The 14,625-nt window shown below is 36.5% G+C and overlaps 1 protein-coding gene across 1 annotated transcript; it reads right to left on the bottom strand.

The window, feature by feature from the left end:
* On the bottom strand, positions 1-1,031 carry LOC142530620 (uncharacterized). The gene is made up of 2 exons (XM_075636443.1): positions 483-1,031; positions 1-309 (listed from the first exon to the last, which is right to left on the bottom strand). Exons 1-2 carry the CDS (start codon positions 1,029-1,031, stop codon positions 1-3), a joined length of 858 nt encoding a protein of 285 aa, XP_075492558.1.
* Between the last annotated feature and the right edge of the window lie 13,594 nt (positions 1,032-14,625).

Below are 14,625 nucleotides of genomic sequence, written 5' to 3'. Positions count from 1 at the left end.
CTATATGTTTATTTTATCTGGGCAAAAATATCTCCTTTTCTGCTTAATCGGTTTCATTTGTGGATCCACATTAAGATGATGAAGTGCGTATTCCAGAGGTATCCCTGGTAATGGATCGTCATCCCAGGCAAATGTATCGATGTTGCACTGCAGAAAAGTTGTCAAAGTGTTCTCCACTTCTGTCGGCAGATCTGACCCAATCCTGAAGGTTTTTCTTGGATCACCGGGCACTACTTCAACATGTTTGAGAGCTTCTGTTGCGGTCATCCTTTCTCTATCATTTGATTCTCCATCCACGAGATGTATTCCCTTTTCATTTGAAACTTGTTCAAGTTTTCGTTTCTTTCCTTTCAAGGAATCTATGTCGGGTCCCTATCTTCTTCGAGTCTCCACTGCGTTTAGCAAAATGGCGCATGACATTCTCTTGCGAGTCTGCTATCTCTGACCGCCTCTCCTGCCCCTTCTAGAGTCGGGAATTTCACCTTCATGTGGTATGTGGATGCAATGGCGTGAAACAGATTGAGGCTTGGATGGCCAAGGATCACGTTGTAAGCCAAGGGGGCTTTCACCACTAAGAACTTCACCATTTTTGTGCTTCGCCGTGGGTAAGATCCCAAGTATATGGGTAGAGCGATTTCACCTACTGCTTCAACTACTCCGGAAAAACCGACGAGTGGAGCATTCACTCGCGTTAATTGCGCATTATTCATACCCAACTTTTGGAATGCCCCGTGAAAAATGATATCTGCAGAGCTTCCTGAGTCCACCAATATTTTCTTTACCCAAAAGTTAGAAATTGTGGCGGAAATGATTAAGGCATTATTGTGTTCCCCCCGAGAGGTTTTCAAGTCCTCTTCTCCAAAAAACACTTCTTCGTCTTTCGTCGATATCTCGTTAATCGACTGAGTTACGGTTAAACACGAGGAATTTTGATCACGTCTGGCTGCACGCGCAAGATTTTTCCTTGCATTGTTTGAATCACCACAGATTGTCCCCTCGGTTATAACAAATAGTATGCCTCCAGTGGGCATGTTCTCCTCTCTCTACTCGGGTTTTTTGCCCCTCTCAACCCGTTCTCTGCTGCTGCTCGCTTGGGCGGTTGTCATCAGGAAGTTTGTTGCCTCTCTGCCGACTGTGGAATCTATCCACATAGTGCACTTAAATTTCCTTGTTTGATCAATTTTTCTATCTCGGCCCGAAGGCTGAAACAATCCTCAATGGAATGACCTTTATCTTTGTAGAATCGACAGTATTTGTCAGATCTCTGACGCTTAGGATTTTCTTTCATCGGGCGCGGGGGTTGCAAGTAAACCTTGCTACTCTGCTACTACCAGTATGTCTGAAAAGCGTGCCTTTAAGGGAGTGTATTGAAGTCTCGGACTTTTGGCCATTCGTTTTTCCTCCCTCTTTGTCCCTTCTGGTCTCTCTTCTTCCCTTCTTCCTTTCCCTAAGTACCGTGGTTCGATTGCCTCTTCAATGCGTATATGTTTTTCAGCTCTTTCTAACAATTCCTCCAGAGTGTTTGGGGGCTTTCCAGCTATAGATTCTTTGAATTTTTGATGGCAGAGGTTCTGCTGCATTATTCCGACTAACATGTCATGGTTAACATGGGAACTTCATGAACAACTTGCGTTAACCGTTGTACATATTCTCTCAGGCATTCCCCTTCCTTCTGAATTATAGTAAATAAATAAGCCGCTGTTTTTGGGTATTTCTTGTTGACAGAGAACTGATGGAGAAAACGCTGAGTTAAGTTGATCCAAGCTACCTATGGTTCCTGAAGACAGCTTGTTGAACCAACTAAGCGCACGACCAGATAGCATAGTTCGGAATATTTTGCAGTAAGCAGCCTCACTAATATCGTATAAATATGCCTTCACGTAGAATTTATCAAGATGATCTTGTGGGTCGCCCATTCCCTCGTACTCTGGCAAGTTGGGTATTTTCACTCCCATTGTTACCGACTCAGCTAAGATGTCAGTGGTAAAAGGGCTGCGCTGAGCAGGTAAAACGTCCAATCGACTGTACTGTTCATTCAAAGTGTGAGATCCTCATGAGTAAGTGTGGAGCGAGATACTTTCTCTCCGTGGAGGAGGACGATGTGTACAGCCATCTGATTCATCTTCCTTGCACGTTTCACCATTGCGCCTTGTCGTCTTGCTGGGGTCATGGGAAGTCGAACGATCTTTGGGAGTTGTTTCACTAGTATCAGTACGTGGATGATGCCCGAGTATCTGGGCCACTGCTTCAGCTGCTGCGCGAGTGGTTGTCTCCTCCATCAAGGCTTTCAGCGTTTCTTGGGTGATGAGCATCTCTGATTGCAAAGGAATAATAGGCGGGTGTCCCTCACCCCTAACGTTGTGAGAGGTGTGCGAACGAGTGTGCGAACAAGTGTGCATCCTCGAGTGACGAAGTGACTAGGTTCCCACGGACGGCGCCAAGCTGCACACGCGAGATCCAACTGGTTAGTAACTGTTCCACTTGGCCATAAATGATCTCACCTGACTGGTAAACGGATCCACGTAGACAATATACAGTTAATTGGCGAGGCGTCATCCTGCGTCAGGAACACTCGTTAGGTCGGCGTCGGGAGAGTTCCTGACATAGACACTCCGACGCTCAAGTCAGTAAACAGTTCAAAAAAACTCAGAGAACTAAAGAACTTTTATAAAAATGAGAGCATACCCCGAATTGTATGGGAGTTCCTCTATGTATAGATTTTTAGGAATGCTTAATGAGCTTGGGCTTTCGCAAGCACAACCCAAATTCCGGGCCTCAATAATGTTAAAACTAAACAAATAACTAATGAAGTTAGGCTTATTAAATTGGGCTTATTCTTATTAATCCAACAAATAATTAATCGAGTTGGATTAAATAATTATATTGAGCTACTACCCATCACCAAGAATATGTTTTACAAGTTCCAAACCATCAAGTTCAAACAAGTCAAAATTGATAAACTTTATAAAATTGATATATTCGTTAAACTGTTAGAAGATGTTGATATAATTAGAGAAATCTCGAAAAATTGTAAGTGTTGAGAAAACGAGAAAAGTTCTACCTACATTATTAAAAATACATCAACGTTCTCAAATCACCATTAATGTCTTGTCTCCCAACCATAATAGCATCCATCAATATGTTCACATCTCTCCACCATCTCTGCTCGACCAATGAGCACCTTCGATCATCATAGTACGACTTCAATGTCTACATCAAATCATCAATTATCGATATGCTCCCCCTCTTGTTGCACCCAGACTCAACCTTCTACACCAGTTCAACTCATAAGATGCACAAGAACAGTTGGGAAGTTAGAGTTGATCACCAGACTTCTCATTTAGAAGATACATAGAGATTAGTTAGGGCTTGTCATCCTGATTGATCGAGTATGGTAGGAGTTTTGACCGATACTATTACTTCACTTGGAGTGGAATTGTAGAACAACTTGTATAAATCAAAGTCTTTTAATAAAACATTCTGAAAACAAATGAAAGAGAGACACATATAGATTTGGTCATTGAACTTCCAAAAACAACCTCGAATGTTCATTTATCTCCTTTTTATAATAAGTTCCAACATACACATTCATTTTCTATTCATGTTTTTTAAATTAGTTTGACCAAAATATTCGTTGAAAAAATTCGAGTTATTTCCACAATTTAACTAAAAGTTAATCGAATGATCAATTTTGATCGATAATATTTTAGTCGTTGTTAACTCAACCTTGAAACACTCTAAGGAAGTCCTAAAACCGATCCTAACACATGTCATTTGACTCGACTGGATTATAAATTTCATCTAGTCTTGTTGGAATGATTTGTTTGACCCAATGGCAGATTTATTTCATCTATGAATAATGAAGATACATATTTAAAAATATTTATAGTGCTTCAAATTTTTGTGATGAGCTCATTTGTGTTCTTAACTTGATTGATACTCACTGAAAATTTAGAGTTTAGTTCTAGCAGGTGATACTAGTCCGGTTGCAAACCTCGAATTTATAGTGAATATCGTGGGTTTAAAAAGTGGTTCTCGCCAATATTAGATGTACCATTTTCTCCACGTACTCAAATAGGATCCATACAATAGATCATTTATAAGTCAAGGTGAACTAACATTTCCGGACCGAAGTCACGTTGTTCAGAAGAACTATATACCTGAGTTAATAACTCGTTGTTCATTGAACTAAATTTTCGGGCCGAATCTGCGTTGTTGAGTGGACTCAATTTCCGATACAATGACCATTGTTCAGGTCTCCAATTAATAATTATTCATCTATTCATTTATAGTAGTTCAATAATTATAAGAATCAATAATATTTTTGCAATATCAATCATGCAGTACAATATGATCAACACAATTTGACATTTCAACATGATGCAATATATAAGAATGAAATGATACAGATTTTATCATAAATACTGGGTCAAATGCCAAAATACTATTTATAAAGAATTACGGTAGTAAAACATCATCTTTCAACTTACGCAATGACTTGATTTATTACTCCAATTGCTTCAATTTTTCCTAGTATCATAATTTTGTGATACTTATGTGTTAGTAAGGCTACAAGGCAGTTGATTTTGTTTAAGTTAAAACTTTTGTTAAAAGCGAGTTTAAACATAATTGGAGATTTACAAGAAAAATCATGATAATTCAAAACAACGCAGAAAATTCTGAAATTTTTACATTAATTGTCATCCAGTTCTGCCTAGTTTTCAAATTTTTAATATGATTACCATGGAGTTTGATAACTGAAAAACTGCTATTCGGAAACTTTTTTGTGCAGTGGCCCAAGATTTTTATAAACCAGACAACATGGTGAACAACTCTAATTATATACATGATCCCAAAAACTACGCATCTAACCTTGAAAATAGGCATCGAATCAACTCTAAAACCATTCAAAAACTTATATGATAGAGCTTTGTTTTTCATAAAAAAAAAAAAAAAATTACATGATAAATCTTGTACTAGTCAAAAAATTCTGAAATTTAGACTCAAAACCTAAATTTAGTGCAGAATGCAAACTAGAAATATTTTTTTCGGGATAAAAGAACAGACTACTCGATCTATTTCATCAAACCTTCAGCCACATGGTTGCGTTCCAAGGACCATGCGCGGTCGGGATATTTATGGTAGAACCTTTGTGACACGTTGTACAACTTTTGTGTTGAATGTGTTTCAAAAATTCTAGTACGTTGATCATGCTCAGATTGTATTTTTCCAAAATATTTTTCAAAGGTTTTAAGTTGCCGAAAATGCATACTGCCGGTGAAATTTTGGGTGATCGTACGACACCTACATAAACTAGATAACGTAATGAACAACTTTTATTCTACATAAAAGATAAAAAAAAACAACGTGCAAGGCTATGAAATAAAACCATGAACGCTCATCATGTAGATGGAGGTTTTCCTGACGTGGTGTTCCTAATCCCACTCGGTTGAAAGGTGCTTTGCGTTGGAGAGAGAATAGATTTAGGCACCACGCACCTTGAGCATGTTGGCAATCACCTTAGTAGACACAATTTTGTAAAGAATATTATTTTTGCTTTTAAAAAAAAACAGACCATAATTATATTTTTCTTAAAATTAATAAAATATGTTTTGAAACAAATTAATTTCTTGACAAATTATAATTATTTATTTATAAATTTAAGGGCATGTTTGCGATACATTATAATTTCAAAGAAATGATTTATAGGATCGTGATTTGTGAAAAAATAAGAATTGAGTAGAGTTTGAGAACAAAAATTAAAATATGAAAATGAAAAGTTTATTAATTAGTGATGTTGACAGGCACGTTGAAATTTATTATGTTATATTAGAATTTTTTTCAATTAAACTAGTCGTAATTAACTGTGGATTTTGATAATTGTGATATTCAAATGTTGAAATTTTATTATTAAATATATATTTTTAAATGTTTGACGACCATTATCTTAATTTAAGAGATATGTTTATAATAAATTATATAATAAGAAAAATTTTATTCTTCTCCCAATATTAAAGTATACTATTTTAAATAAGGGGTCATCACAATATTTGATAAACAATTAATTTTAATATAATCAATTAATCAAAGTGAATCTGATACGTGGTATTGTTTTACCAAATTTATCCTTAATGGTTTTCGCACACATAAAAGTTATTGGTTTCCAGTCTATATAACATTTTCAACTCAAACTGAGCTAAGAAAAGGAGAAATTTAAATTCCAGAATAATAATGAATATAAGGTTCTTATTTGGAACTTTTACAAAACATAAATGATTTATGAAAGATATACCAAAGAAATTAAACAACATAGGATTTTACTAGATCCCATAGAATCATAAATTCATAAAAATCACCCCTAAACGCCTTAAACGCCATTTCTCGGCTAAGCAGGCTGAAGGACTACAACATGAATTTATTTTTCCTAGTTAAATTCGAACATTGTGTTTACCATTTCTTGATTCATCTTTTTACCTTATATTCTAACCAAAGACTCTTATATTACATTAAATTCCAAAGATTTAAATAAATCTTTTATTATCTCAATCTGATTCCAAGTTAGAAATAAATATATATCATGTCTGTTAAGAAATGAAACTAGCGTTTCAAGAATTTTGGTGTATGACAAATCAAAATCAACCGCGGCTGGAATCCTAATAAGCTCAACCGGCAAAAACCTACAGGTTTCTCAAACCGCTGATTTTCAACCGCTGATTCTTCAGATTACAGGCAAAAGTGAACCGGTTCATTTAAGAGAATCACTTATTGCTAAAAGACATTCTTTGACCGGTTGAATGCATTCAAAACTCCTTGAAGTCAACGATTACACATCAATTCCAAGAATGATATGCATTAAACTCTCTATCCCAGAAAGGAAGCTCAGAGATAGACTTCGTAGTCTGATGCTAAAAGAACAGTTGCCTTAAGAGGAAATCCTCAAGAAAAGAGCTTCAGATTTATGATGAGCAAAAGGAAGATTAAATGCGAACATTTATTGCTCATAAAGATGAAAGCGACTCATCTGATTCAGAAGCTCAGGTTTACGTTAACTGTCCTTTCCGACCGCTAAGTCATTCGGCTATATCAACAGAGAGAGATGCAAGCTAAACCACACAAGCTATACAAAGATTATTGAGCTTGCCTTCAAAAGAAATCTCAGAGCGCAATCATAGTCAATATTCATCTTCGCTCTCTCTGCACGCAGTTCAACAGAAACATACTTGATCATCCAAGGATCTTTTCGTGCTACTCAAACAAACTACTGTTTCATATCAGTAACCTGGTGGTTATTTGATTAAAATTTGTGGTGTCTGGAGAACCAAGGGTTCTTAATATCCAGAAGTGTAAAGTGATCATTAAGAGTTCCAATACAGGCAGTGTGATAAGTCCTGGTTGGATCGGGCTGTTACAAACATTTTGTAAAGTCAAAGTCTTTTAGTGGAATCCTTCCTAACAAAGGAAGAAGGGGTGACGTAGGAGTATTCAATCTCCGAACATCCATAAAATCCGCTGTCATCTATTTCTTGCATGCTTGAATATTTCTCAGTCACTTATTGTTGTTAAGGGTGTCACTAATTTTATTGGTCATTGAAAACTCTGAACTGTTTTCCGCACAACCAGTAGTTCAAGTTTTCAACCGTTTGAGAAAATATTTTTCAACCGCATAAAAACGGTTGATAGCAAAAATTCAAAAACAATAATATTTGAAAGAGTTCATTCACCCCCCCCTCTAAAGAAAAACGCTGATTATTTTCTAAAGAAACACATTATCTATCCAACGTCACATTGAGCAACCGCGAACCAATCGTCATCTTCCAAGCTCAACTTACAGAAAAGCAGTACACGCTTCATTTTATACATCTGATCTTTGGAGATCATTTTGTACTGCTGTTTACTCATCTCTTCAAGCAAAACAATTTACTATATTTTGAAGAAGAGTTTGTAATCTGGAAAAGAGTCTTTTACAGAACCTTGTTGTATTGAATTATATTGTGTTGAGTTACTAAGAGTTTCAGTAGACAAAAGATAAGTCATGCTAAATTGGGTGTGTAAAAGTGAGTACTGTAAAATCCAAAGTCTTTTAGTGATAAATTCTGGAAACTGAAGAAGAGGAGACGTAGAAGATTTTATCTTCAAACTTCCGGAAACAACTACTGTTTTACTGCCTACTGTTATTACTGTTTTCACCTTACTACATCGGATCGTTTCCGCACTTATTATTGTGATCTGCTGGACTTACGCTTGAACAAGAACAACCACAATCTCTAACAGGATTCTAGCACCCTTTGCAAAAACTATCGTCAAAGGAAAGAGTTTATTCACCCCCCCTCTAAACTCTACATAGATCCCCAACAAGTGGTATCAGGGCAGATTTCTCTTGTTCTGAAAAATTTACAACAGTTATGGCACATTTTAGCAAGGTTCTCATGTTCTCAAAAGAAGACTTTGATGACTGGAAGATCCGGATGCAAGTTCACCTTGCATCTCAAGATTATGACATGTGGTATGTCATCACAGATGGTCCATTAAAGATTTTAAAGCCTAATACAGATGTTGCTGTTACTGATGGTGTGCCGCAAATGGTTGAAAAACCAAGAAGCGAATGGACTGGCGAAGATAAAAAGAAAGCCAAGACGACAACGTTGCGAAGGATATTCTTTATAAAACTCTTGATAAGAACACCTTCAGCAAGATCAAGATGTGCTCTTCCGCGAAAGAAATTTGGGAAAAGCTAATCCAAATCTGTGAATAAAACGAGCAGACGAAGGAGAATAAACTGTCTGTAGCAATGCAGAAGTTCGAGAATCTCAAAATAAAAGCTGAAGAAACTCTAAATGAGTTTGATGAACGGTTCAGCAACCTGGTTAATGAACTAGCAGCTCTTCGGAAGGAGTATGGCAACAGGGAAATATCACTCAAAGTAATGAGAGCTTTACCAGAGAATGAGACATTAAAACAATGGTCATGAGAGTCTCTAAAGATCTAAACAAGTTGGAGCTACATGACTTTTTTGCTGACTTGAAAGCCTATGAGTTCAAGCTAGAAGTGAAAAGAAGAGCCCTCCACAAATCTACCAACCAAGGCTCTTGCTGCTGCTACTACTACTACTGTTGTTGCTGTTGTTGCTGTTGTTGCTGCTGCTACAGCTGTTACACTAGCATCACCTTCTTCCATTATTGAGAGCACTTCTGAAAAGACTGATGAAAAGATCAGCAATGATGCTATGTCTCTCTTTGTGAAAAAGTTCTCCAGATTCATGAAGAAGAATCACCAAATTTACCAAAGCCCTAATTGGAACTTCAAGAAGGATTCATCACCTAGTGATATGGCGTGCTTTAACTGTGGAAAGATTGGTTACTTTATTGCTGATTGTCCAAAGCCCAGGAAAGATGACCAGAAGAAGAAGTAAGACAAAAGGAATGAAAAGAAATTCAGAAGAGACCGCAAAGCGATGATTGCTGAGGAAAACAAGTCTAAATGGGCGGATTCTAGTTCTGAGTCCTCTGACTCAGAAAGTCATTCTAGCGAAAGTGATGCAGAAGAGATCAAATGTCTTATGGCGGATATCGAACCAACCTCGACATCTGGAGAAGTACTAGCCTTTGACTCTGACGAATTTACACTAACTGATTTAATTAAATCACTGCATGACATGTTGGGAGAGTACTCAAGACTTTCTCAATCATTCGAGGAAGTTAAGATTGAAAATCAAGACTTAAGAAATCAAGTCAGTGAGTTCACTTGCTTGCAAGAGAATGACTGCAATGATTTAAAATTCGAGATGAGTAAGTTAAGAACTGAGAATGAAAGAGTAAATCCAGATTACCAGACAATGATATCTGAAAATCAGAAGTTGTCTGTTCTGGTAAATGCATGGAATAAGTCTTCTGTTTCTTTAGAGAAGATGCAAGAATTTCAAAAGCAATTCGGTGACAGGAGTGGTCTCGGATTCAGCAATAATAAAAGCACTTCTGAAACAAGTACTAAACCAGACCTGAATAAAGGCAAAGGGAAATTCATTCACTTTGTCAAATCCAGTGTGGTATATGAACCTGAAGTACCAACTGTTCAAGTTGAAAGGACTGTAAATCACACGAAAAGAAGGAAGTATTATGGTCTGGGTTATGTTGAACCTAAGGGAAGAGTTCACCAGAGTTCCGGATCCAGCAGAGGATTCAACTCAGGAGGACAACCCTCTATGAAGGTTAAAAACTATCAGTACTATAATTCTAGACATGTTCAAAAGTGATACAGGCCAGACAACAAAAACAGAAGGGAAGAACAACATTCTAAGATGCATACTGTTAGAAATAACAGGCCCTCTGTTGCACACACCTATTTGGATACCCGAAGTACAAGGTCACCAAGAATTGTACAAATGTGGGTCCCTAAAGGACTGATAAGGATTGGACCCAAATAAATATGGGTACCAGATACTAAAATTTGTGTTTGCAGAAACAGAAGAAGAAAACCAACATCAGCAACTCTACATGGTATCTGGACAGTGGTTGTTCCAGACATATGACTGGACAAATGAGTCTACTTTCAGAAGTAATGAGTTGTGCTGAACCAAAGATAACTTTTGGGGACAACTCAAAAGATAAAACCGTGGATAAGGGTAAGATTATCCATGGTAACATAACTATTAATGATGTACTTCTGGTTGAGAATCTTTGTTATAATTTGATTAGCATTAGTCAACTGTGTGATAATGGTTATTCTGTAGCTTTTCAGAAGCACACGTGCATAGTTAAAGATGCTGCTGAGTTTACTGTATTAACTGGAAAGAGAGAAGGAAACACCTACAAAGTTTCATGGAACTCACATCATGCTACTGTTCCTACATGTTTAGTTGCCTCTCTTACTGATAAGCATTGGCTCTGGCACAAGAGATTGAATCACCTGAATTTCAAGTCAATCAATAATCTCAAGAAGCAGAACATAGTTGATGGATGCCTGATATTAACTTTGTTAAGAATCATGTATGTTATGTATGTCAACTTGGAAAACAAGTGAGATCTAGCTTCAAGAATAAATGTAGTAAATCAATTTCAAGGAGTTTGGAATTATTGCATATGGACTTGTTTGATCCAATCCCTATCATGAGCTTAGTAGGAATGAATTATACACTTGTTGTTGTTGATGTTGACTTTTCTAGATTTACATGAGTAATATTTCTTACTGGAAAAGATCAAATCAGTAGCCTCCTGATCAAGCTTCTGAAAAAGATTCAAAATGAAAAATCAATTTCCATCATTAAAATCAGAAGTGATCGGGGTACTGAGTTTACTAACAAGATTCTTGAGTTGTATTTAAATGAACAGGGCATTCATCATGAATATTCAGCTGCCAGAACACCTCAACAAAATGGAGTAGCTGAGAGGAGAAACAGAACTCTTAAAGAATATGCTAGAACAATGCTAGCATATGCAGACATCTCTCAGCGCTTCTGGGCAGAAGCAATCAACAGCGCATTCTATACACAAAAAACAGAACCATGGTCAACAAGAGGCACAATCAGACTCCATATGAAATATGGAAAGGGAGTAAGCCTAGTATATCTTATTTTCATGTATTTGGTTGCAAATGCTTTGTGCACAATAACAGTGAAAACTATCTGTCTGCATTTGACTCGAAATCAGATGGTGGATTATTCCTTGGTTATTCAGCAGTAAGCAAAGCCTTCAGTATCTTCAATAATAGAACTCTTAATGTTGAAGAATATATTCATGTTATTTTTTATGAAGATAGCAGTGCCCTTGGAACTTTTAACGTGTCAAATCTAAGTAACAGATTAGACAGGATTCATCTGGAACTGGGTGAAGATGATGCAGAACCCAGTGTTAAAGATAATCAAAATCCAGAACCAGACATTCCTTTGGTAGAACCAGTTGTTCAGACACAGAAAATACCAGAAACAGAAGTGAATATTTCAGAACCTGCTACTGCTTCAGCTGAGCCTGATTCAAACCCATCAAACCATGAAGATATTTCTTCAAACCCTTTTGTTTGGAGAAAATCTCATCCTCCATCTTTGGTTATTGGAAATACAACAGCTCCTTTGAGAACCAGAATGCAATGATTAATGAATATATGCATGATGCTTTCATTTCTCAGGATGAATCAAAGAAAATTGAAGAAGGTCTTCTAGATCCAAGCTGGATCGAAGCCATGCAGGAAGAACTGAATCAATTTTAAAGAAATGAAGTTTGGTTTCTTATACCTAAACCATCACATCAAGCTGTTATTGGAACCCGGTGGGTATTTAGAAACAAGCTAAATGAAGAAGGCATTGTGGTCAGAAATAAAGCAAGACTGGTAGCTCAAGGTTTCAGACAAGAAGAAGGAATAGACTATGATGAAACCTATGCACCAGTAGCAAGGCTTGAAGCGATCAGAATATTTTTAGCCTTTGCTGCTTTCAAAAATATCAGAGTTTATCAGATGGACGTGAAAAGAACATTTCTAAATGGCCTACTGCAAGAAGAGGTCTACGTTGAACAACCTCCAGGTTTTATCGACCATTTCTTACCTCGTCATGTATTTAAATTACACAAAGCTCTGTATGGCTTAAAGCAGGCACCTAGAGTATGGTATGACACTTCATCACAATTTCTTGTCAATCATGATTTTACAATCGGCACAGTAGATAAGACTCTATTTACCCTAGTTAAGAATAAACGCCTTCTATTAGTACAGATTTATGTTGATGACATTGTTTTTGGGTCAACTAACTCCAAATTATGTGCAAATTTTGCTAAGTTAATGCATGATCAGTTTTAAATGAGCATGATGAGAGAATTAACATGCTTCCTAAGACTACAGATCAAGCAACTTGATACTGGAATTTTCATAAATCAAGCTACGTATACAAAGGAACTATTGAAAAAGTTTGGCATGGAAGCATGCTATGCTGCTTCCACTCCAATGAGCTCATCTACTAAACTTTACAAGGATGATACTGGAATTCCAGTCGAGGTAACTCAGTATCAGTGGTCTAATTGGCTCACTATTATATCTTACTGCCAATAGACCTAATATCATGTTTGCTGTTTGCATTTATGCAAAATTTTAGTCTAACCCTAAGCAGTCACATTATATTGCTTCTAAATGTATTCTGAAGTACTTAAATGGAACTCAAAATGTCGGCTTATGGTATCCTAATGATTCATCTTTTAATCTTATTGGATTAGGGGTGTCAAAATGCGACACGACCCGTCAACCCGACACGACCCAACACGAAAAAATCAGGTTCGGGTTGGGGTTTTTCGGGCTGGGTTCGGGTTGAGTTGATTCGGGTTAGTACCATGTTAGGCGGGTTTCGGGTTGGGTTGCAGGTTGACCCACGAACTTTTTTTTTGAAAATATTACCTATATTTTTATATATTTTATGTTTGAACAAAATTTATTGTATATTTATATGATACATTTTCATCATTTAATATTTATTTTGCATATTTTTATTTTTTAACAATTTTTTATTTGATTTAGTAAATATACTTTTAATTTTCTACGATTAAAATTTCAAATTTAAATCCAAAATTTTGTTATTATGTGTTTAAATTAAAATATTATTATTATTTTTTTATTTTTTTGAATTTTTTTCATTAATTGTTTTAAAAAAATTTTGAAAAAAAATAAATAAAATTCGGGTTAGGCAGGTTGAGTCGGGTTATACGGGTTCGTGTTCGGGTTGGGGGTTTTCGGGTTGCTTCGGGTTCGGGTTGGGTTCGGGTTGAAAAAAAATAAAAAAAAATTTGCGGGTTGACCCGAAACCCAACCCAACCCACCCGATTGACACCCCTATATTGGATATTCAGATGCTGATTATGCAGGTTGCAAACTAGACAGGAAAAGCGCAAGTGGTTTTGTCAATTTCTTGGTGATAGGCTGATCTCCTGGTTTAGTAAAAAGCAGACTTCCATAGCTACATCTACTGCAGAAGCAGATACCTCGCTGCTAGAAGCTGCTGTTCTCAAATACTGTGGATGCAACAACAACTCAAAGACTATGGAGTTCAAGCCTCTGAATCACCTATCTTCTGTGACAATACCAGTACTATTGCAATCACACAAAATCCAGTACTTCATTCCAGAACAAAGTACATTGACATCAGACATCATTTTATTAGAGATCATGTGCAGAAGAAGGACATTCATCTGGAACATGTTTCTACTGATTTACAGGCAGCAGACATCTTTACAAAACCTCTGCCTGAGAATAAGTTTTCTTATTTTCGAAATATACTCGGATTAACTGATTTAACTTGATTATATTGGTGTTATTTAACACTTGCTGTTATCTTACTTATAGACATGTCACATTTAATGTTGAAGAAGTTGAAAAGAGTCGCAAGTCAACCGAAACGTCTTCTGATTTATTCAAACTGAGTTTTTCTTGTCCCTTATTTATATTACATTTCAATAAAAGCAGTAAATAAAAAAAGACATGAAAAAATGAGCTTTTCATTCATAAAACCAGATGTGTTACAATATTTTTATCTACTACATTTGTTGATATCAGCATAATGAAGTACTTTAGTGCAAAGTACTTCAACGGGAATCTAACTAAGGACTGCTGGGATCCCCTCTCTTCGAATGATTGTGGTTGTAGAAGAGATGATTC

The sequence above is a fragment of the Primulina tabacum genome, chromosome 17 (genome assembly GCF_025594145.1).
Source record: "Primulina tabacum isolate GXHZ01 chromosome 17, ASM2559414v2, whole genome shotgun sequence".
NCBI classification, from domain to species: domain Eukaryota; kingdom Viridiplantae; phylum Streptophyta; class Magnoliopsida; order Lamiales; family Gesneriaceae; genus Primulina; species Primulina tabacum.
This window is presented reverse-complemented; position numbering and strand designations above follow the sequence as displayed.